The 18,630-nt window shown below is 37.2% G+C and overlaps 1 protein-coding gene across 2 annotated transcripts in view; it reads left to right on the forward strand.

Moving 5' to 3' along the window:
- Window positions 1-18,630, forward strand: part of LOC139936651 (von Willebrand factor A domain-containing protein 3B-like) — a 79,314-nt gene that overhangs the window by 37,648 nt on the left and 23,036 nt on the right. For both annotated transcript variants that reach the window (XM_071931507.1, XM_071931508.1), the window contains exons 20-24: window positions 1,195-1,322; window positions 5,446-5,580; window positions 7,542-7,663; window positions 8,400-8,535; window positions 12,419-12,517. In XM_071931507.1, coding sequence (XP_071787608.1) covers window positions 1,195-1,322; window positions 5,446-5,580; window positions 7,542-7,663; window positions 8,400-8,535; window positions 12,419-12,517 — 620 coding nt within the window. The remainder of the gene's footprint in view (window positions 1-1,194; window positions 1,323-5,445; window positions 5,581-7,541; window positions 7,664-8,399; window positions 8,536-12,418; window positions 12,518-18,630) is intronic.

Consider the following 18,630-nt stretch of genomic DNA (forward strand, 5'->3'; position numbering starts at 1 on the left):
CTTTGAGCGTCTATTAGGCGGACTTTGGCGCTATATAGACGATGTGACCTATGTTTACATTCAAACCGCCCTCTGTTGACAAAACACTATATACGTCATGTTTCGCCGGGCACTGAGTTGCGTAGTCGTTGTAAGATTGCGTACACTTTCTAGCTGGCTGCCAAAACACAAAGGTTTTGCCCGGCGGTGTGCGTGCGATTCATGTCATGGTTTTCGTGTGACGTCAGAGGTCACATCGTCTATAAGTTTTCGTTATTATTATTATTATTTTGAAGGTGTTTGTTCTTTTCATTTATAAATGACACACATTAAAGGTGATGGGATCCAGGTTTCAGCCAGGGTTTGATGAAAGGGCGTCTGACATTTGCTGGAAATAAAAAAAACTGGGTTTCCAAATTGTTCACTTTCAATACAATGAAATGTAAGTGACAGATATAACACGGTGTGAAAATTAAACACCCAGGCACCCCTCTGGCTAACACATGGATGGGATTTGGATGGTGATATAAGAGTATGACAGGAATGGCCGTTACAAGTTTTTTTAAAGGCAATTTATAAGCATAGTGTATGATGAGTTATTTTATAATTTGTGTTTACCAACATTGATTAGCAGTGAGTTCTCGGTACTTTTTAGAATTCTGAGGGAAAAAATCCTCAGGTAAATCACTCGGGCGAGATTCAAACCCAGGACTTTAGCGTTTCTAGAACAGATGTCGCTTTGCAATGAAAAGGTTGTGGGTTCAAATCCCAACTCAGTTGTTTTCCTTGGGATTTTGTTTCACAAAACTCTGGAAAGTACCGAGTGTACAGTGCTTGCTCACATCAGAGGGATGGGTAAAAACAAATTATGTTCTTTATCCCGATGCAAAACGACCATCTATCAAATCGTCACAGTACCCACTGCTAACATATAGGAATTGAACTGCCTCTAGACTCGGCTAGCTCTGCGGTCTAGTGGTAAGACATCTGCTGCTGCAATGCAAAGGTCGTGGGTTCCAATCCCATCCAAGTGATTTGCCTGTGGTTTTCTGTCACAGAACTTGGGAAAGTACCGAGTACATGTATACAATGATTAACACACATCGGTGTAACAAACACCAGTTTAGGGGTAAAAACAAATGGTGTTCTTTATCCCCGATGCAAAAATAATATCTATTAAATGAATTTATTTTGATGCTTTGTTTTTGATACCAGGTACAGTAGTAAAGACAACGGATGCCCGCCATGTTGAGATCCGCTTCTCATCTGATAATAGTAAAGAAGTCATCCCAAGTCGTTTTGTAATTGAGACTCAGGGTGCCAGACCATCTCCTTTGTTGAGGGTAAGATTCACAATCATTTTTAGAATAATTTTATACTTCAAAAACTATGAAACATTTCATTTGAACAGCCAAGTCTTTGTTTTCTTGAAAGTTTGAGCTGAGATTATGTTGTTTGACTTGTGTTTTAAATATAAACAGCAATGCAGGGCAATTTTTCCTTTTTGTAAGAAATAAACCTTTCTGCAAATTTTTTCTTCATATTGGTTCAGAGTCTGTCAACAAAAAGTGCAAAAAGTTCATCTCATTTCAGAGTGACTGTAGAGTCAAACAGACTGCGTGGGAAACCTTTCGGTCAAATTTTAGTTTTTTATTTTAATTGGTACTTTAACTCAGGGGTTACCGAAAACCAATTCGACGGGGACAATTTGGATTGATCAATCGGTTTATTTCGGTTCAGGCCGCAGGGTTGTTCCAGAAAACGTGTTTTTGTTAGCCGTATTTTTCACCCCCTCAGGTATGCAAAGTGCAAAGTTGCGCAGATTGCTAATTATCTCGGACCCTATTATATCCTGGAAAGTTGAGTTTGTAATTGAATGGTCAATCTCAATCCAGTGTTTTTCTCTGTGGGTCTCCCCGGAAACACCTTAAATGTTTCGTATAGAATTTCTGCACTAAACAGAAATTGTTAACAGACCTGTGAGAGTTTGACCCGAGGTGTATATTACAGATGGAGTAATGTCATTTCATTTTCTATAGAGTATATAGACTACCCTGAAACCATTATACGGGGCCGCAATGTTGCTGCCCTTTTATGCAACAAAAGATATATGCAGAGGGTAAAAACTGCTTTTGTACTGTCCACCGACAACAAGGAAATCCTCCCTGAGGAGGAAAGAGAAAAATATCAGGACTTCCTGTAAGTTGGTCGTCCAGAGTCCAAAATAGGAACTGCTTTTGATGGTTGTTTGTACGCTGAGGTGATTGCCTGCGTACAATCGCAACAATCCCCTCTGAAAGTCCACTCCCAAAGATGACGTCCCGCCAAACCACGTCAACACTCAGAGTGCGTTGAGCTTGTATTTTGTTAAGAGAGTCGTGTTACAGTTGCTGCCCTATTGATTGGCTATTGATGGTTTTGGGGGGGCGGACAGTGGGCCCGCTATTGTACACAGCTTTTATCGCCACTCCGTTAAATACTTCTGCAAAGAACCATCTATAGGAAATATGGCCGTAGATGGAAAGAAAAAGAAAAAAAGCTGCACCGGGTAAAGTGTCAATATGTACCTTCTTCCCCGAGCGCCTAATCCAAAGAAGTTTGACATTTGTGCAGTGGCGAGACAGAGTGTGTTTTAAACAGTTGGCGTTGGTTTACTTGTTCTAGGAGGGAATGCTCTTTGGTCCACGATATTTCTGACCTGAAGAATTGAAAGTAGGATTTTTTTTTTTTTTTCCATTATGGAATTTGATACTTGGCACTTAACTGATGTCTGAGAGGGTAGAGTGGTTTGGCTGCCAGCTTGACATGTGTGGGGAATTTAAAGTTGAGAACAACTCATTTAAAAAGAAAAACTAGGCCAGAGATACTTTTTCTTCAAATTGCAAGATAAACACCAACTGGCCATTGTTTGCTTTCTATTTTGAGGCTGAAGTGGCCTTTACAAATCAGAAATCTAGAGATACCCTTTCATCAAATCAAACAAAAACTGTTTGTATTTTAAAAAGGGAAACTTTTTTTTACAAGGCATGTTACAGAGAGTGGTACGAAATCTAATTTTTTCTGGGAATTGTAAAAATATCCAGAGGTAAATTTGTCTTTCAGAAAGGGAAGGTATATGTTTGGTAACACTCCTCAAATTAGTGGCATTACAAACTTACTTTGTTAGAAGCCTACAGCAGGTTTCGACAGTAACAGTATTTTGAGAATCATTTCACTTTGAAGTTATGTGGTTATGGAAATTGAATTTAAGAATCACTGCATCCTGCCTGGACTAAACCGCTGCTGATTTAAAGGAGACAATTCTAAAAAAAGCAACAACACTTTGTTATAAAGAAAAAGTGTGCAAAACAAGTCAAACTAGACATGATTGCATTTGTGCACAAATGCAGAGCTGTTTCGTTAATAAAATTTTCAAATTGTCCCTCTCAATTTGAAATTCTCTTTGCATCAAAGCAGTTATGACAGTCCAGCCTATTTAAAAATTTTTGATTATACCAAGTTCAGATAGCAATTTATGACTAAAAGGTGCAAAAATTTAAAAAATCATAAAAAATTATGTGATGACGTCATCATGACGTCGTTTCACAATTCACAAGAACTTGTCAATATCCAACAACCTACCAAGTTTCAACATAATCGCATAATTACTTCGGGAGTTATATTAGTTCAAAAAGTGCACCTTTAAGGCCGCGTCACGTGACCCCCAATGACGTCATTGATCTGAAACTTCACACATATGATGGCTGCCTGACAGTTAACATGTGTGTAAAATTTGAAGTGATTACAAAAACTTTCACCACACACATCTTCAAAAAGTCCATTTTGACGAGTTTTCAACCTGCCGCTAGAGGGCGCCGTTGCATTTTGTGACGTCATTGGTATTTTTTTGAACTGCCCACCCTTGCCACGCACAAACATCGTTCAAAGCAACTTCATATCTTTTGCCAATTTTGAATTAGAGGGCCACTTCCGGTTTCGACCGGAAGTAGAGGTCATATGAGGTCACGCACACGAAACAAAATGAAGACCTTATTTATTCCTCCCCAATCCCGCAAACAGAAACCTACGGTCTCTTGTGGCTGATTTGTTATAAATTTTCAAACATTTAAAATACAACACCTTTAAGATGACGTCACGTGACTTCTGATTATGTCATAATGACATCCTTGTTTCGCAATGATCATTGCACCAATACCTTTCATCCCTGAAAATTTCATTGCAATTGCTCTTTGGGAACATTGCAAATCAGCACTTATATGAAATTTTTCTGAAGATGACAAATAAAAAAAATAAAAATAATAATAATAATAAAAAAAACTTTAACAAAAACAAGAGCTGTTTCGCTGCGCTTCGCTACGAAACAGCTAATTAATAATAATAATAATAAGACTTGTAATGCCCACATATCCACCCTGCTGGGTGTTCAAGGCGCAGTAAAACTAAAAACAAAACACAAACAAAACACAACACAAAGAAAAACACACACAACAAAATTAGTCATTGAAAACCTGTGACATAAGATAAGTTTTGAGAAGAAACTTGAATTTTGCGGTACAAAGACAAGATCGAAGATTAAGTGGTAGAGAGTTCCAGATGCGTGGCGCGGCTGAAGAAAAAGACCTGTCACCCCATGAGTGTCGAGACTTGGGTTCAATGAGGAGAAGCATAGAACTTGATCGAAGATTCCTTGATGGAGTGTAAACTTGAAGCAGTTCAGAAATATAGTGGGGAGCCTTGCCATTTAGAGCTTTGTGGACAATGAGCATCAGCTTGAAGATGATTCGTTGAGAGATAGGGAGCCAGTGTACATGTAGTTGTTTCAGAATGGGGGTGAAAGAACAGGATTTTCTAGACAGTGTCACAATGCGGGCAGCAGTATTTTGGAGCTGTTGAAGTCGGGAAATCTGGTTGTTAGGAAGACTGTAGAGAAGAGCATTGGCGTTGTCAAGACCAGAAGTAACAAATGCGTGAATGACCTTTTCAGTGGCACTTTCGTCCAAGTACTTGTGAATCTTACCTATATTCCTGATGTGATATGATGATAAACGAACAATGTTGTTGATGTGGGGCTGAAATGTCATCGATAAATCAAAAATATACCCCTAAGTTCCGAGCTTTCAGCGAGGGAGCTATCAAATAGATCAAATAGTTGATCAAATAGTAAACATAAAAAATTAAAAAATAAAACCCTGAAGTTGCACAAGTTTTTAATCAAAAGATTTCTATCAAATGGAAACATAACAGAATACCTTATGTTGGCAGACTCCCTGTTTTATCAGTATCTTTGATTGGGTGGTGGGGTGGGGGGGGGGGGTACTGTCGGATGCCAGAACCTAAGCTGCCTTATAGCCATGGATAACACCCAGGTTACAATACACCTTATAAGTTATCTTTGTCAAAAAAAAACTGGAAATATAAAAAGAGATTTGTAGAATTATGACTCACTATTTCTTATTATATTTTTAGACTGGTGATTTTGTCTTGGTGTGTTGCGTTGCTGCTGGCCATGAGGTCTGGATGCCCGGTATCCTTCAATTCGGACCCAAAGATGAAAGCAGACAAGCCAAATACTACACAGTTATAACTTATGATCATAGAACGGTGAGTACCAGCTACATCAGGGACCTTTTTGGAACCTTAGCTTGTGCTCTGGCTCCTGCTCGAACTCCATCATCAATTTTGGAGAAATGTGCATTTTGCACAGTGTTTCCAACATCACACAAGGCCTGGCGACGGAGCCAAAGTAGAGGTTTCGGAAAAAGTCCCTTACTCCATAATACATGTAACTGTTGTTATTCTTTCATGAGAGTATGGAAATTAATATGTTCTTGAATTGAATTGACTTTGCAGCCCCAAAAAGAAAGAAGTCTTTCAAATTCTGGCTTCTTTTTCAGACATGTCATTTAAAGGAACATTACAGAATTGGTTTTGCTACAAAACATTTGCTGGCAGTGTAAGCACTTAATGTAATCCACCACATACATAAACTGACAAACCTGGAGAAGTTAAAGAGCGATCAGCCAACTGGGTCACGAGAAAATAGTGAAAAACTGATTACACATTTTGCACGACATCATCAAATGAATAAAACGCATACACTCCAAATGCGAAACTAGATAAGTTATTTCTCATCAAATATGACAATTCAGACAGAAATATTTCGAGGGATGTGTTCTTCTCTCATCATCATTAGACCGTGTAAGTTTTATGTAAATCTGCGATCTTCACGATTTGTGGTTCTTACCAATTCTGTAACGTTTCTTTAAAAGAAATATCAATGTTTCCCTTAATTTGCAGTGCTGTATAAGGTGGCTTTAATTGCATGCTTTATTGAAATGTTTGCCTATAAATAAACGTAACATTGACAAAAACTAATCAAGGACCCTACCTTTAAGGAAAGGTTAAAATCAAGCTTGGTCGTAATATTTTAGATCAAGGTTACAAGGATAAAACTTGCTGTGAAGAGATATAAATCAACGATATAAATCAACGTTACATTGACAAAAACTAATCTAGGACCCTACCTTTAAAGGCAGTGGACACTATTGATAATTACTCAAAATAATTATCATCATTAAAACCTTTCTTGATTACGAGTAATGGGGAGAGGTTGATAGTATAAAACATTGTGAGAAACAGCTCCCTCTGAAGTGACGTAGTTTTTGAGAAAGAAGTAATTTTCCACAAATTTGATTTTGAGACGTCAAGTTTAGAATTTGAGGTCTCGAAATCAAGCATCAGTAAGCACACAACTTCGTGTGACAAGGGTGTTTTTCTTTCATTATTATCTCGCAAATTCGACGACCGATTGAGCTCAAATTTTCACAGGTTTGTGATTTTATGCATATGTTGAGATACACTAAGTGAGAAGACTGGTCTTTGACAAATATACAAATAGTGACTGCTTCGAGTGCTATGGTTAAAACTAAGACTCCCAAGGTGATCCCCGGAGCGTTTCTATTTTCCCGAGGCGAAGCCGAGGGAAAATAGAACGCTCCGGGGATCACCGAGGGAGTCATAGTTTTTAACCATTGCATGAGTAAAAGCAGTCAATATTTGTTTTATAACACCCCAAACATTTCTAAATACTGTACTATTATTATTAAGTTACAGACCTGAATGCTATAATCCACGGACGACGCGAATACAGATTGCAAACACTTTTACTTACTGTGTTGCATGTAGGGTTGTGCAATCCGAAATGGTTACAGACTATTAATTTATCATCCTCGTACACGCAACGGACGTCTGGGTACTGCACGCCGTGTGCTAGTCTGTCGGACTAGCGCACGGCGCCGTGTGCTAGTCTTCGGACTAGCGCATGGCAAACCAACGCACTATCACACGGCCGTCGACTAGCAAAACTATGACATGTCATGTGACGCGCTCTAAACCAATGAGCAGGCAGAATACTTGCAAGGGGTGTTATAATTACCAATAGTGTCCACTGTCTTTAAAGAAGGTTAAAATCAAGCTTGGTCATAAAAGTTTAGATCAAGGTTACAAGGATAAACCTTGTTGTGAAGAGATTTACTGAAAAAAAATGTCTTTCTTTGTTTCAGATGAATGTTCCAAGGAAAGGGTTACTGAAGATTGCTAATGCTCGTTATAACTTCATGGTGCGTTATATCTGGTCACTACGCAAATCAGCAAGAGTTCCTAGTGCAGTTTGGTTGGTGTCTGGGTAAGATAGCAAATGTCTTATATATTAACTTAAAAACTGACTTGGTAACAAGCATTGGAGAGCTGTTTATAGTATTAAACATTGTTGGAAACGACTCCCTCTGAAGTAAAGTAGTTTTTGAGAAAGAGGTAATTTCTCACTAAAATAATAAAAGACTTCTAGCTAGAAGTATTTTATTTCTATCTGATAGCACACAAATTCGTCCAACAAGGGTGTTTTTCCTTTCATAATTTTCTCTCAATTTTGATGACCGATTGAGCCAAAATGTTCACAGGTTTGTTATTTTGTGCATATGTTGAGATACACCAAGTGAGAACACTGGTCTTTGACAATTACCAAACGTGTACAGTGCCTTTAAAGACACTAAACACTATTGATCTGGAGTGGGAATGTCCACTCAGGAATAATAATCTGTTTGGAATACACAATCTGAGAATGGTTTCACGCAGAAACGTTTCTCAGATTGAAATGTTTTTTTCTTTCTGGAACCTCTAAAACCACATTCCTTTTGAAGGGAATTATTTCTCAAAATACTACACATTATCAACAGGTGCAGTGCTTCTTACCAAGTAAGTTTGTATGGTCATTATTTTTTGTAGTAATTACCTTCCCTTTAAACAATGATAATACATCCATCCAAACCCCCCCCCCCCCCCCCAAACCCAGGAAACACACTTTGTTGTTTAGTAAAATGGGAATCCACTTTTTCACAAGATTTTTCTTTGATATCTTGCAGTAAAAATGAAGACACGGAGCAGGTTGTCGAGGACCTGGAAGATGATTCTAGTTTACAACTCTCCTTGCTGCAAAGGGCTCCCTCTTGTGAGCAGGAAGCACAGACCTATGTACCAGACACCGTCAGCACGGAAGTGGTAAGTAATCAGAGTTTTTAATTTCTAATCAACTAAAATGAGTAAATCATTTTCAACAGCAACAGTTTGGTGTTAGGCCAAAGCGGTATAGAGCATCAAATATAAGTTCTGGTGGTTAAGTCATCATTGAGCGTGGGTTCAGGTCCCAGTCAGGACACTTGTGCCCTTGAGCAAGATTTTTTTATATATATATATATTTTTTTATGCAAGTCGCCAGACACACAGAGGCCGTTGCCACCTACTCCTAGGGCTTAAACAGGGTTTCCCCTTTTACAGTCCATACGGATGTAGGCTTGGGTATCATCAGTCGAAAGCCTGGCCGGTAGAGCAGAAAGCACTACCTCCCCAATTTTACAAAGCAAGTGTCACGACCGGGATTCGAACCCACACTCTGCTGATCAAACACCAGAGCTTGAATCTGGTGCTCTTAACCGCTCGGCCATGACACGCCAGATGCTTTACTATAATTATTTGTTAACTATTGGCTTGGAAATAAGAAATAGACAAATGCGGAAAGACAGTTGGATGTATTTTAGTATCATCTGTGTTTGTGATTTTATTTGGTCATGCTTTCTGTCAACCAACGGAGTTCAGAAAATACATTTTTGTTTGACCACCTTGTAAAACCTTTAACTTACAATTACTCGTATAGGCCTATCCCAAACCATTCTGATACACATTTTAAAATATGAATTCAAAGACAAAATAAGCGGACGCAAACTGAGCATACCAACATTTTACACACCAACATACTTGCTTATGGGTCGGTCTGTACATTCAAATGTGATCAGTCTTTGACCAATCAAAAGGCACAGAATCTATGAGGTATTTATTAGTTTCCGATCCAGTTGTAGCCAAAGCCGCCAATTAAGACATGGCCTTACTCTAGATGCAACTCATTAAAAACAGAAATTGATACCATTATCCATAAGAAATTTAAGGAGACTATTTTAACGGAAGGGATTTCTTTTCAGTATCTTTCCTTCATTCTTGTCAATGACAAGGTTGAAGTGTTGAAATTCCAGCCCAGATTACCTTCTCTAAAGTGCCATTTGTAGATCTGCTGTCACCATATCTCATTTTATAACTGCTCTCTCCTTGATGCGCCACCTGAAACTAAAATTTCTGGTTCACTCGTACTATCCATGTATCAAGTATTCATATAACCATCTAACCTCATTTACCAAAATGATAGGAAATTACTTCCAAATTCAGCAATCAAGATAAATTTTCATCTCGTCGCAGTTTCGGCCTAAGGAGATAAGAAAAGCCTGTTCTGATAAATACTTAAATAAATCTGAAACATTCAGCATTAAAGCCTTTGACGATAATACCTCATAAATCCCCATATGGTCAGACTGAACAGGGAAAGCCATCCTCTGTAAAACCCCTTCTTGTATTGCGTGATGTCCCATGTGATCAAGGAGGTACAATAAGATGTTAGTGCGTCGTTGACTGTATCATGTTAACCACCTCTGGGAGTAGACCAGGATTGGTTTTCATCTCTCAGATCTTTATCTTTTAAGTCTGTCTTGAGCTTTGAATGAATGCCAGAAATAGAGGAGTCCGGGTGTGGTTCTTGTTATGCAGTGACAAGACTTGGTTTCTGTGCTTGCATTTTGATCTCTCTGGAGAAACTTGTTCTCCGGGATGGCTGAGACGATTGTTAAGTTTCATCTCAACTTAAGAATAAAAACCTCAACCATACAGCTTAACTAAAACTAAAAAACACAGATTAACTTACAATTGAAAATTCATAAGCACAACTCCACTTACAAATGAAAGCTCATAAACGCAGCTAAACTTACAAATAAAAAGCTCATAATTATAAACAACAAAACTTGAAAAGGAAACTCATAAACACAACTAAACCTTAAGGAAAATTACATAATTCTTTTTTGCTAACAAAACAGTTGGTGACAGTGTGAGCAATTGTTGTAATCCCTGATATACATAAACTAAAAAGAAGAAGTTTGAGATAGATTGGCCATCTGGCTAATGAGAATAAGAATGAAAAACTTACATTTTGCATGACATTGATTTAATTTTCTTTTTTAAATAAAGCGCTCACTGAGCGATAAACTCCAAATGGGAAATTAGTTTTATTTATTTCTCATCAAATATGACATTTCAGACAGAAATATTTCAAAGGATGTTTTCTACTCTCATCATCATTAGACAGTGTAAGTTTTATGTAAATCTGTTATCTTAGACAATTTTTATTCTTACCAATTCTCTAATTCCTTTAAAGACCCTGAAAGAAAACTAAAAAACACAACTAAACTTTGAATAAAAATTCAAAATACAACTTACCTTTTAGGCACTAAATGAAAACTAACTCAAAAACACAACTTAACGTACACATGAAAACTCATAAACACATGTTATCTCCGCATGAAAACGAAACATAGTACAAATGAAACTCAAGAAAATGTTATGTCGAGATTTGTTCTGGGTGAGGCCATCAACGTAATTGGGTCAACACATCTAAGTATGTACAATTTTTTTTAAAATTTCATCATACTTTTGGGGTACCTGTGAGGAAAGAGTTTGTTCCTGTTATAACTTGGTGTACTGCCCATTTGGCAACATAAGCTGTGTAATCCTTAAAGGAACTGTACACGTTTGGTAATTGTCAAAGACCAGTGTTCTCACTTGGTGTATCCCATCATAAGCATAAAATAACAAACCTGTGAAAATTTGGGCTCAATAGGTCATCGAAGTTGCGAGAACATTATGAAAGAAAAAACACCCTTGTTGGACGAATTTATGTGCTTTCAGATAGGAATAAAAGAGTTCTAGCTAGAGAAGTCTTTTATTATTTTAGTGAGAAATAACCTCTTTCTCAAAAACTACGTTACTTCAGAGGGAGTTGTTTCCCACAATGTTTGATACTACCAACAGCTCCCCAATGCTCGTTACCAAGTAATTTTTTAAGTTAATATTTGTTTTGAGTAATTACCAAACGTGTACCTTCCCTTTAAGGAGCTGAAATGGTTTTAACAATGTTTAATGGAAGGAAGATAATGGCCAAGTAACCATGTAAGAGGGTAATAATAACTCAAGCGAAATGGTCAATTCTGACATAATAGTCGCTATTATTATTATTTATGATCATTCAGAGTCGTCTCTAAAAGGAAGGTTTACGTTTGGTCATTAGCCTACTCTTAAAATGAATGGCAATAGTGACCAATAGTTAGAAGCCTAAGCAGCAGCTTTCGATAGTATAAAGCAATCTGAGAAATATTTTACTTCAAAGTAAATGTGGTTTTGTAAAAATATAACAGTTTTCACACTTCTAGCTAGAAGTCTTTTATTATTTTAGTGAGAAATTACCTCTTTCTCATAAACTACGTTACTTCAGAGGGAGTCGTTTCTCATAATGTTTTATACTACCAACAGCTCCCCAATGCTCGTTACCAAGTCATTTTTTACGTTAATATTTGTTTTGAGTAATTACCAAACGTGTACCTTCCCTTTAAGAAGATGAACCGATATATATATATATATTTGTTGCACAAGGCTGTATGGTCCCCAGGGAGCATGCGATGTATAAAAACTTAATATAATATAGTATAATAAACTATGTTCTTATAAGTAAACAATAACATTAAAACACAAACTTTTAGCAAAAACACATGATTTTGTGCAAAAACAAGTTCATGCCTCACCGTCATCCATTTGTTTGGAGTGAGTTTTGCAAGAATGTTTTTTATTTTTTATTTTTATGTTTTACTTTCTTTACCTGAACTTTTGTCACTTTTTTAATATGTACTTGAGCACCTCTCAGCCGCACAGCGTTTATTATACCTTCTAGCATCTACTCCAGGGATAATAAGTCTGTTACTTGAGATTAATGTTTCTTATTTTTTTATATCAACAGCAAGCCGACGACACGGCCCCAGAAGATCTTGGTGAGAAGTTGAGCTCTCTACAAGAACAGATTGCTCACCATCACGATGAGCATCTTAAGACACAACAGGTAAGGATCGGAAACCCCCAAGGGACGTCCCTTTACAAGTTCACCTCAAAGACTTACAGATGTTTGGTCAAAATATAGCATCTTATCTTACATTTAAAGCCATTGGACCCTTTCGGTACAGAAAAAAAACAAAAGTTCACAGATTTACGAATAACTTACAGGGTTTACAGAAGGTAATGGGGAAAGACTTCTCTTGAAATATTAGTCCATGAAATGCTTTACTTTTTGAGAAAACGGTAAAACAATATAAATTCTCGTTAACGAGAATTACAGATTTGTTATAAACACATGTCATGACACGGCGAAACACGCGAAAACAGGATGGGTTTTCCAGTTATTTTCTCCCGACTCCGTTGTCCGATTGAGCCTAAATTTCCACAGGATTGTTATTTTATATATAAGTTGTGATACACGAAGTGTGGGACTTGGACAATACTGTTTACCGAAAGTGTATAATGGCTTTAAATGAGAAGGGAAACAAACCGAGGGGAGAAAATGTCAAGTGAAATGAATCGGGAATGGAAGGGTGAAGGGTGGTAAACTAATATTCAGAGTTGTTTAAATTACACATTTTTGTCAAAATATTTTTTTTTGTAGGGGAGGTTGTTGTTCAGCGGTATTTTTACAGAATTGTTTGGTAGGGCTGCAGTGTTCATGTTTTGTTTGATCAACCATAATACATGAAATAACAAGTCTGTTCACATTTCGGCTTGACCAATTGTGGAGTCAGGAGAAAATTGTATACAAATATTGAGTGGCTCAGAGTGGAATGGGGGATATTATCGCAAGGTAAAATTTGGACAATTCCATTTCACGAGACAAGGCCGAGTGAAATGGAAAAGTCAAAATTTTACCGAGCGATAATATTCCTCATACCACAAATTAAAGCCATTCGATATTTGTTTTATATAACTGACATAAAGATCCTTGTCATTTGATGTATTTTAAAAGTATAACATTATGAAAAATCACACAAATTACTGACAACAAAAAATCATATAGCGCCGTACACCACGAATTAAAGCCACTCAATATTTGTTTTTTATAACTGACATAAAGATCCTTGTCATTTGATGTATTTTAAAAGTATAACATTATAAAAAATCACACAAATTACTGCAACCAAAAATCATATAGCGCCGCGTAGCGGCAACAATGCACAAATCGGATCACAACCTTTTGCACAGGTGCTCCTTGGTTTTAGCAGCAGTGGGCAGGGCTGTACTGCTCAAAAACATTATTGGAAACAAGGATGATCCTAACTGTTGAATGGGAAATGCTATTCCCCATGGGCGAATAGGTCTTTTTGATCGTCGGTGCGGATGGGAGTAGTAGTGAATGTCACCTGAAGTAAGTTCCACCAATCAAATGAAGGATCTATGTGTCAGTTATATAATAACAAATAAACACCACATTTTCCAGCTTTAAACGCATTGTCCTCAAGTTGCGTTTTAATTCCGGGTTGTTAAAACCAAAATTGGCTGTTGCGTTTTTATACAGGATTGGCAGAGCTGATAAAAAAGTCACAGACAGTGTTCATGTTTCTTGTGATCAACCGTAACACATAGAAAAACAAACCTTTGAAAATTTGGTCTTAATCCATTGTGGAGTTGAGACAACATTGCGCAATACATTGTCTTTAATTTTGGTTGTTAAAACCAAGTTGAGCTCTTCCACATTTTTCTTTAGGTTTTCAGATACAGTTTTCTAATTTTTACATTACATAATCAGGAAGCGTTCAGACTAACATAAAATAAAATAATAGTACCTTCCATTTACCATTGAGCTTTTACATTTTTCTTGAATTTGACTTTTAATTTCACAGAATTTTTTTTTTTTAAATAACAAATGGTTCTACTTTGCACTTTCATAATCAGTGAGCTTACCGTCTGAACTTTAATATTTGTCATCCTTACCAATCCTGTATAACACTTTATAGATTCGGTCCATAGTTTGCAAAATAACAAAAAAATAATGAAAGAGAGAGAGAGAGAGAGAGAGAGAGAGAGAGAGAGAGAGATGAAACTTGACCTGTCAACTGATATATTTAGTAAATTATCTGGTTGATGTTCAATTTGTGACATCTTTTGATTTACATTCTCAAACTCATGAAGAATTGAGAAACCTGGATACTGATTTACTCCCTGCCCTAGAAACTGTCAATTTTATCATTGATCATTCATGCTGACTTCATTATTGGAATAATGTAGCGCAAAATGTGGGTTGATGGTTAAGAGGAAACCTATTTTGGTCTAGACATTGACTACTACAATTCCAATTCTTTGTGCTATATTATGTTCAGATGTTAAGTGTCATTACGGGTTTTTGCTTGCAATGCAGGTTTTTTCATACTGAAGTATAAAACTTTGGGGAGACTGACTGGGTAATTTTTAAAATTCAATTTGAGGTAATCAAAGTTCTATGTTGCATCCACTTTCCCTGTAATGCCCCTTCCCAGGTTGTATCGTAAACTTGGGTGTGATCCCTGGCTACATGGCAATTACAGGTTAAATGGCTTCTGACTGGCCCCTCAAAGAAAATAAGGAGACTGCCAACGTTAGGGCTAGATGGCTCAGTTGGTATAGCGCTGGCGTTGTGAGCTGGAGGCCACATGTCCAAATCTCATTCTTGTAATGTTTTCAACTTAAGTCGCCGATAAAGTCGTATGGACTCAGCTAATTTCTTACTGTTCCATATCAACGTTTTTGTTTTATTGGTACAAAATATAAAAATAACCAGTTTTTATATAGCACTTTTTACACCTGAAGGGCGTCTCAAAGCGCTTCTTACATTTTTACCCCGGGTCACTGGGCCTTAATTCATTCTTTTAACCATCTCAGCTCCCTGGGGAGTATACAGCCTGTGCAATTTTAGTATGCTCTGAATCAATCATAAGAACCATCTCTGCCCTCACTACCCATTTACCCCTGGGTGGAGAGAAGTAATTATAGTTAAGTGTCTTGCTCAGGGACACAAGTGTCACGACCGGGATTCGAACCCGTTATCAGGGTAGCTACTGATTTTGCTTGTATGGCTGCAGGTTCTGTTTTGCAATACCTTTATTGAAAATCACATGGACTTGATTACACTGCATGCACACCAAACTCCCTGAGTAGGCTTGGATTGTTTATGAGGCTCGTTGGCTCTTATTAGACACTTGTACAGCAGTCCCATTTTCTCATTTCAGCTGAGATGACCTAACTGTCACGCTAAGTTACAACACTTAACAAAATCAATCTAGTTAGACTTCTCATAGATCCTTTGTTTTTCCCCAATGCAAACTTTTATTTTTATTTTATATAAATAGAAACGTCTTATCTTTAGGGTAACTCGAGAAGCTCTCGGCTGCATTTGTTTTTTTCCCGCTGAAAGGCCGTAAATTGGTTTCCCTGACAAGACTGTTTATCTTTCAACGCTATCTTAACTACATGAACATGGAAGTGTTACCTTTGTCATTTGATACCTCCTCCTTGTTAAGATTGAAAGACAACGAAAAGTGTCCAAACTCAGACAGGAGAAGACCTGTCATCTTTTGGTAAGGGATACCCAAACCTTTATCAAAAGTCCAGAAATCGGGATTGATGAATCATCGCGGAGTAAAAAATCTCGTCTTAATGTACACAAATAACAGATAGGATGTATTCCCTGGTTGGCATTGTAGAGTTGGCAGAGTGTCCAAATTGTAGCAAGTGTTAAAGCCATTATACACTTTCGGTACAGAAAAAAAAAAAAAAAGTTCACAGATTTACAAATAATTTACAGGGTGTACAGAAGGTTATGGTGAAAGACTTCTCTTGAAATATTAGTCCATGACATGCTTTACTTTTTGAGAAAACATTAAAACAATATCAATTCTCGATAGCAAGAATTACAAATTTATTTTAAACACATGTCATGACACGGCGAAACGTGCGGAAACAAGGGAGGGTTTTCCCGTTATTTTCTCCCGACTCCGATGACCGATTGAGCCTAAATTTTCACAGGTTTGTTATTTTATATATAAGTTGTGATACACGAAGTGTGGGCCTTGGACAATACTTTTTACCGAAAGTGTCCAATGGCTTTAACGCAAGATTTTTTTATTAAAGGAACACGTTGCCTTGGATCGGACGAGTTGGTCTATAAAAAAGCGTTTGTAACTGTTTGTTATAAAATGCATATGATTGGAAAGATAATTTAAAAGTAGAATACAATGATCCACACAAGTTTGCCTCGAAATTGCGTGGTTTTCCTTTTACTGTGCGAACTGACACAGTCGGCCATTTATGGGAGTCAAAAATTTGACTCCCATAAATGGCCGACCGTGTTAGTCGACGAGGTAAAAGGAAAACTGTGCAATTTCGAGACATGTTTGTGTGGATCATTGTATTCTACTTTTACAGCATCTTTCTACCCATATGCATATTATAACAAACGCTTTTCAAAGACCAACTCGACCGATCCAAGGCAACGTGTTCCTTTAAGGCTATGTCAGCCTCCATCTTCCCGATGGACAGCCATCGGTATTCAGTACAGATCAACAACAACCCATATCAGATGTGCCCCTTTTCATCAGCTGTTTACCCTATATCATATCGGTTCTTGAAACTAACTCTAAACCAGGAGTCAAAGCTGGTAATTGTGGATGGATTAGAACTAGTGTGGAAGCACTTTAGTCTGTTTGGGTGAAATCGTCGTTCAAGGATGAGCTTGGCACTGTTATGAATCTTTGGTCTCCATCTATCAAATCGCCGCTCATAACTACAAGGTCCTTATCCATGTAGCAATGTATGGATTTTGTAAAACTGCTTTTGTATACTATTTTAGCTCTTGGTAGATGGGGTTTTATTGATCAAGAGTGGTTGGCAAAGAATTTGTTTTGCAAAAAGAAACATTATTTTTTTCAAGTAAAACATAACTGTTGCTATTGATTCATTTTTGTCCTTCAAATTAATTCAAATTTTTCATGTAAGGGCCTTTTGATAGTATGAAAATGCCATTACATGTAGTGACCTTATAGTTATGAGCAGACAAAAAGATTGAAAAACATTGCAAACTGAGTGAGGTATCTGAGTTTTTCTGTTCATTTAGATTCACTAATTATTGTAGTTGTGATAAGCAAAGAGTGTTACGAGATGATCTTAATGTCCGAGTAGGGGAATACTGGTGAACCAGTTTAGTTGGCAATGGGAGCCAATGCAATTTCATTAGTACTGGGGTCGATTTCACAAAGAGTTAGGACGAGTAACTGGTCCTAACTCAAGATAAGACTAGTCCTAACTCTTTGTGAAATCCACCCCAGGTATACTAATTTCCATTAGTACTGGTGTACTAATGACAGATTGTTAAAATTACTAAGATTTGACTTGTTTTGTTTTAAATCAAGCCCTGCTGTAGCAAAACAATGTTTAAGAACATAATCCATGCATTCATTACCTGGGAAATGTTATTCCTGTTGAACTTAAGCCAAGTTTTCTAGGTTGGTTCTAGTCATAACATGTATTCCCTTGAGGTTGTTAGCAGACCATGGATTCCAATCATTTATTTGAATAGCTATAGTCAATAAGTTGTAAAACCAACAGGGACATATCTGTATTCCACTATAATCTGGCATGCATCATTTAACAGACTGGGAAAAACATTGCTACATACATTGTTTATAAGATGTTAAATTTGCATCGGGATAAAGAATACTCATTCTAGTTTTACCCATAAACACCGATGTGTCAGCACTGTATACTCAGTACTTTCCCGAGTTCTGTGAACCATACAAAGTCACAGGCATATTGGGTTCGCATCCCACCCAAGTAAAATGCCTGCGATTCTGTCCACAGAGCTTGAGAAACTTTTGAGTATGTGCATTGTAGTGGTGTAAAACCAATGATAATAATAATGATTATAATAAAAAGGTTTTTTTCTGTATAAATCACAGCACTGTGACAAGCTTAAAACCTGATTATATACATAGAACATTTCTGAAAAAGAATTATCTAACATAAAAAAAAATGCAAAGTTGAAAATAAGTTTGTCTTTAAAGGGAAGGCATACGTTTGGTAATCACTCTTAAAGTTGTAAAAGCCTACAGCAACTTACTTTCTGTCCCTTTCCCTTTAAGTTACTTTTCTCTTCCTTTT

This window comes from Asterias amurensis, chromosome 4 (assembly GCF_032118995.1).
Source record: "Asterias amurensis chromosome 4, ASM3211899v1".
NCBI lineage: Eukaryota > Metazoa > Echinodermata > Asteroidea > Forcipulatida > Asteriidae > Asterias > Asterias amurensis.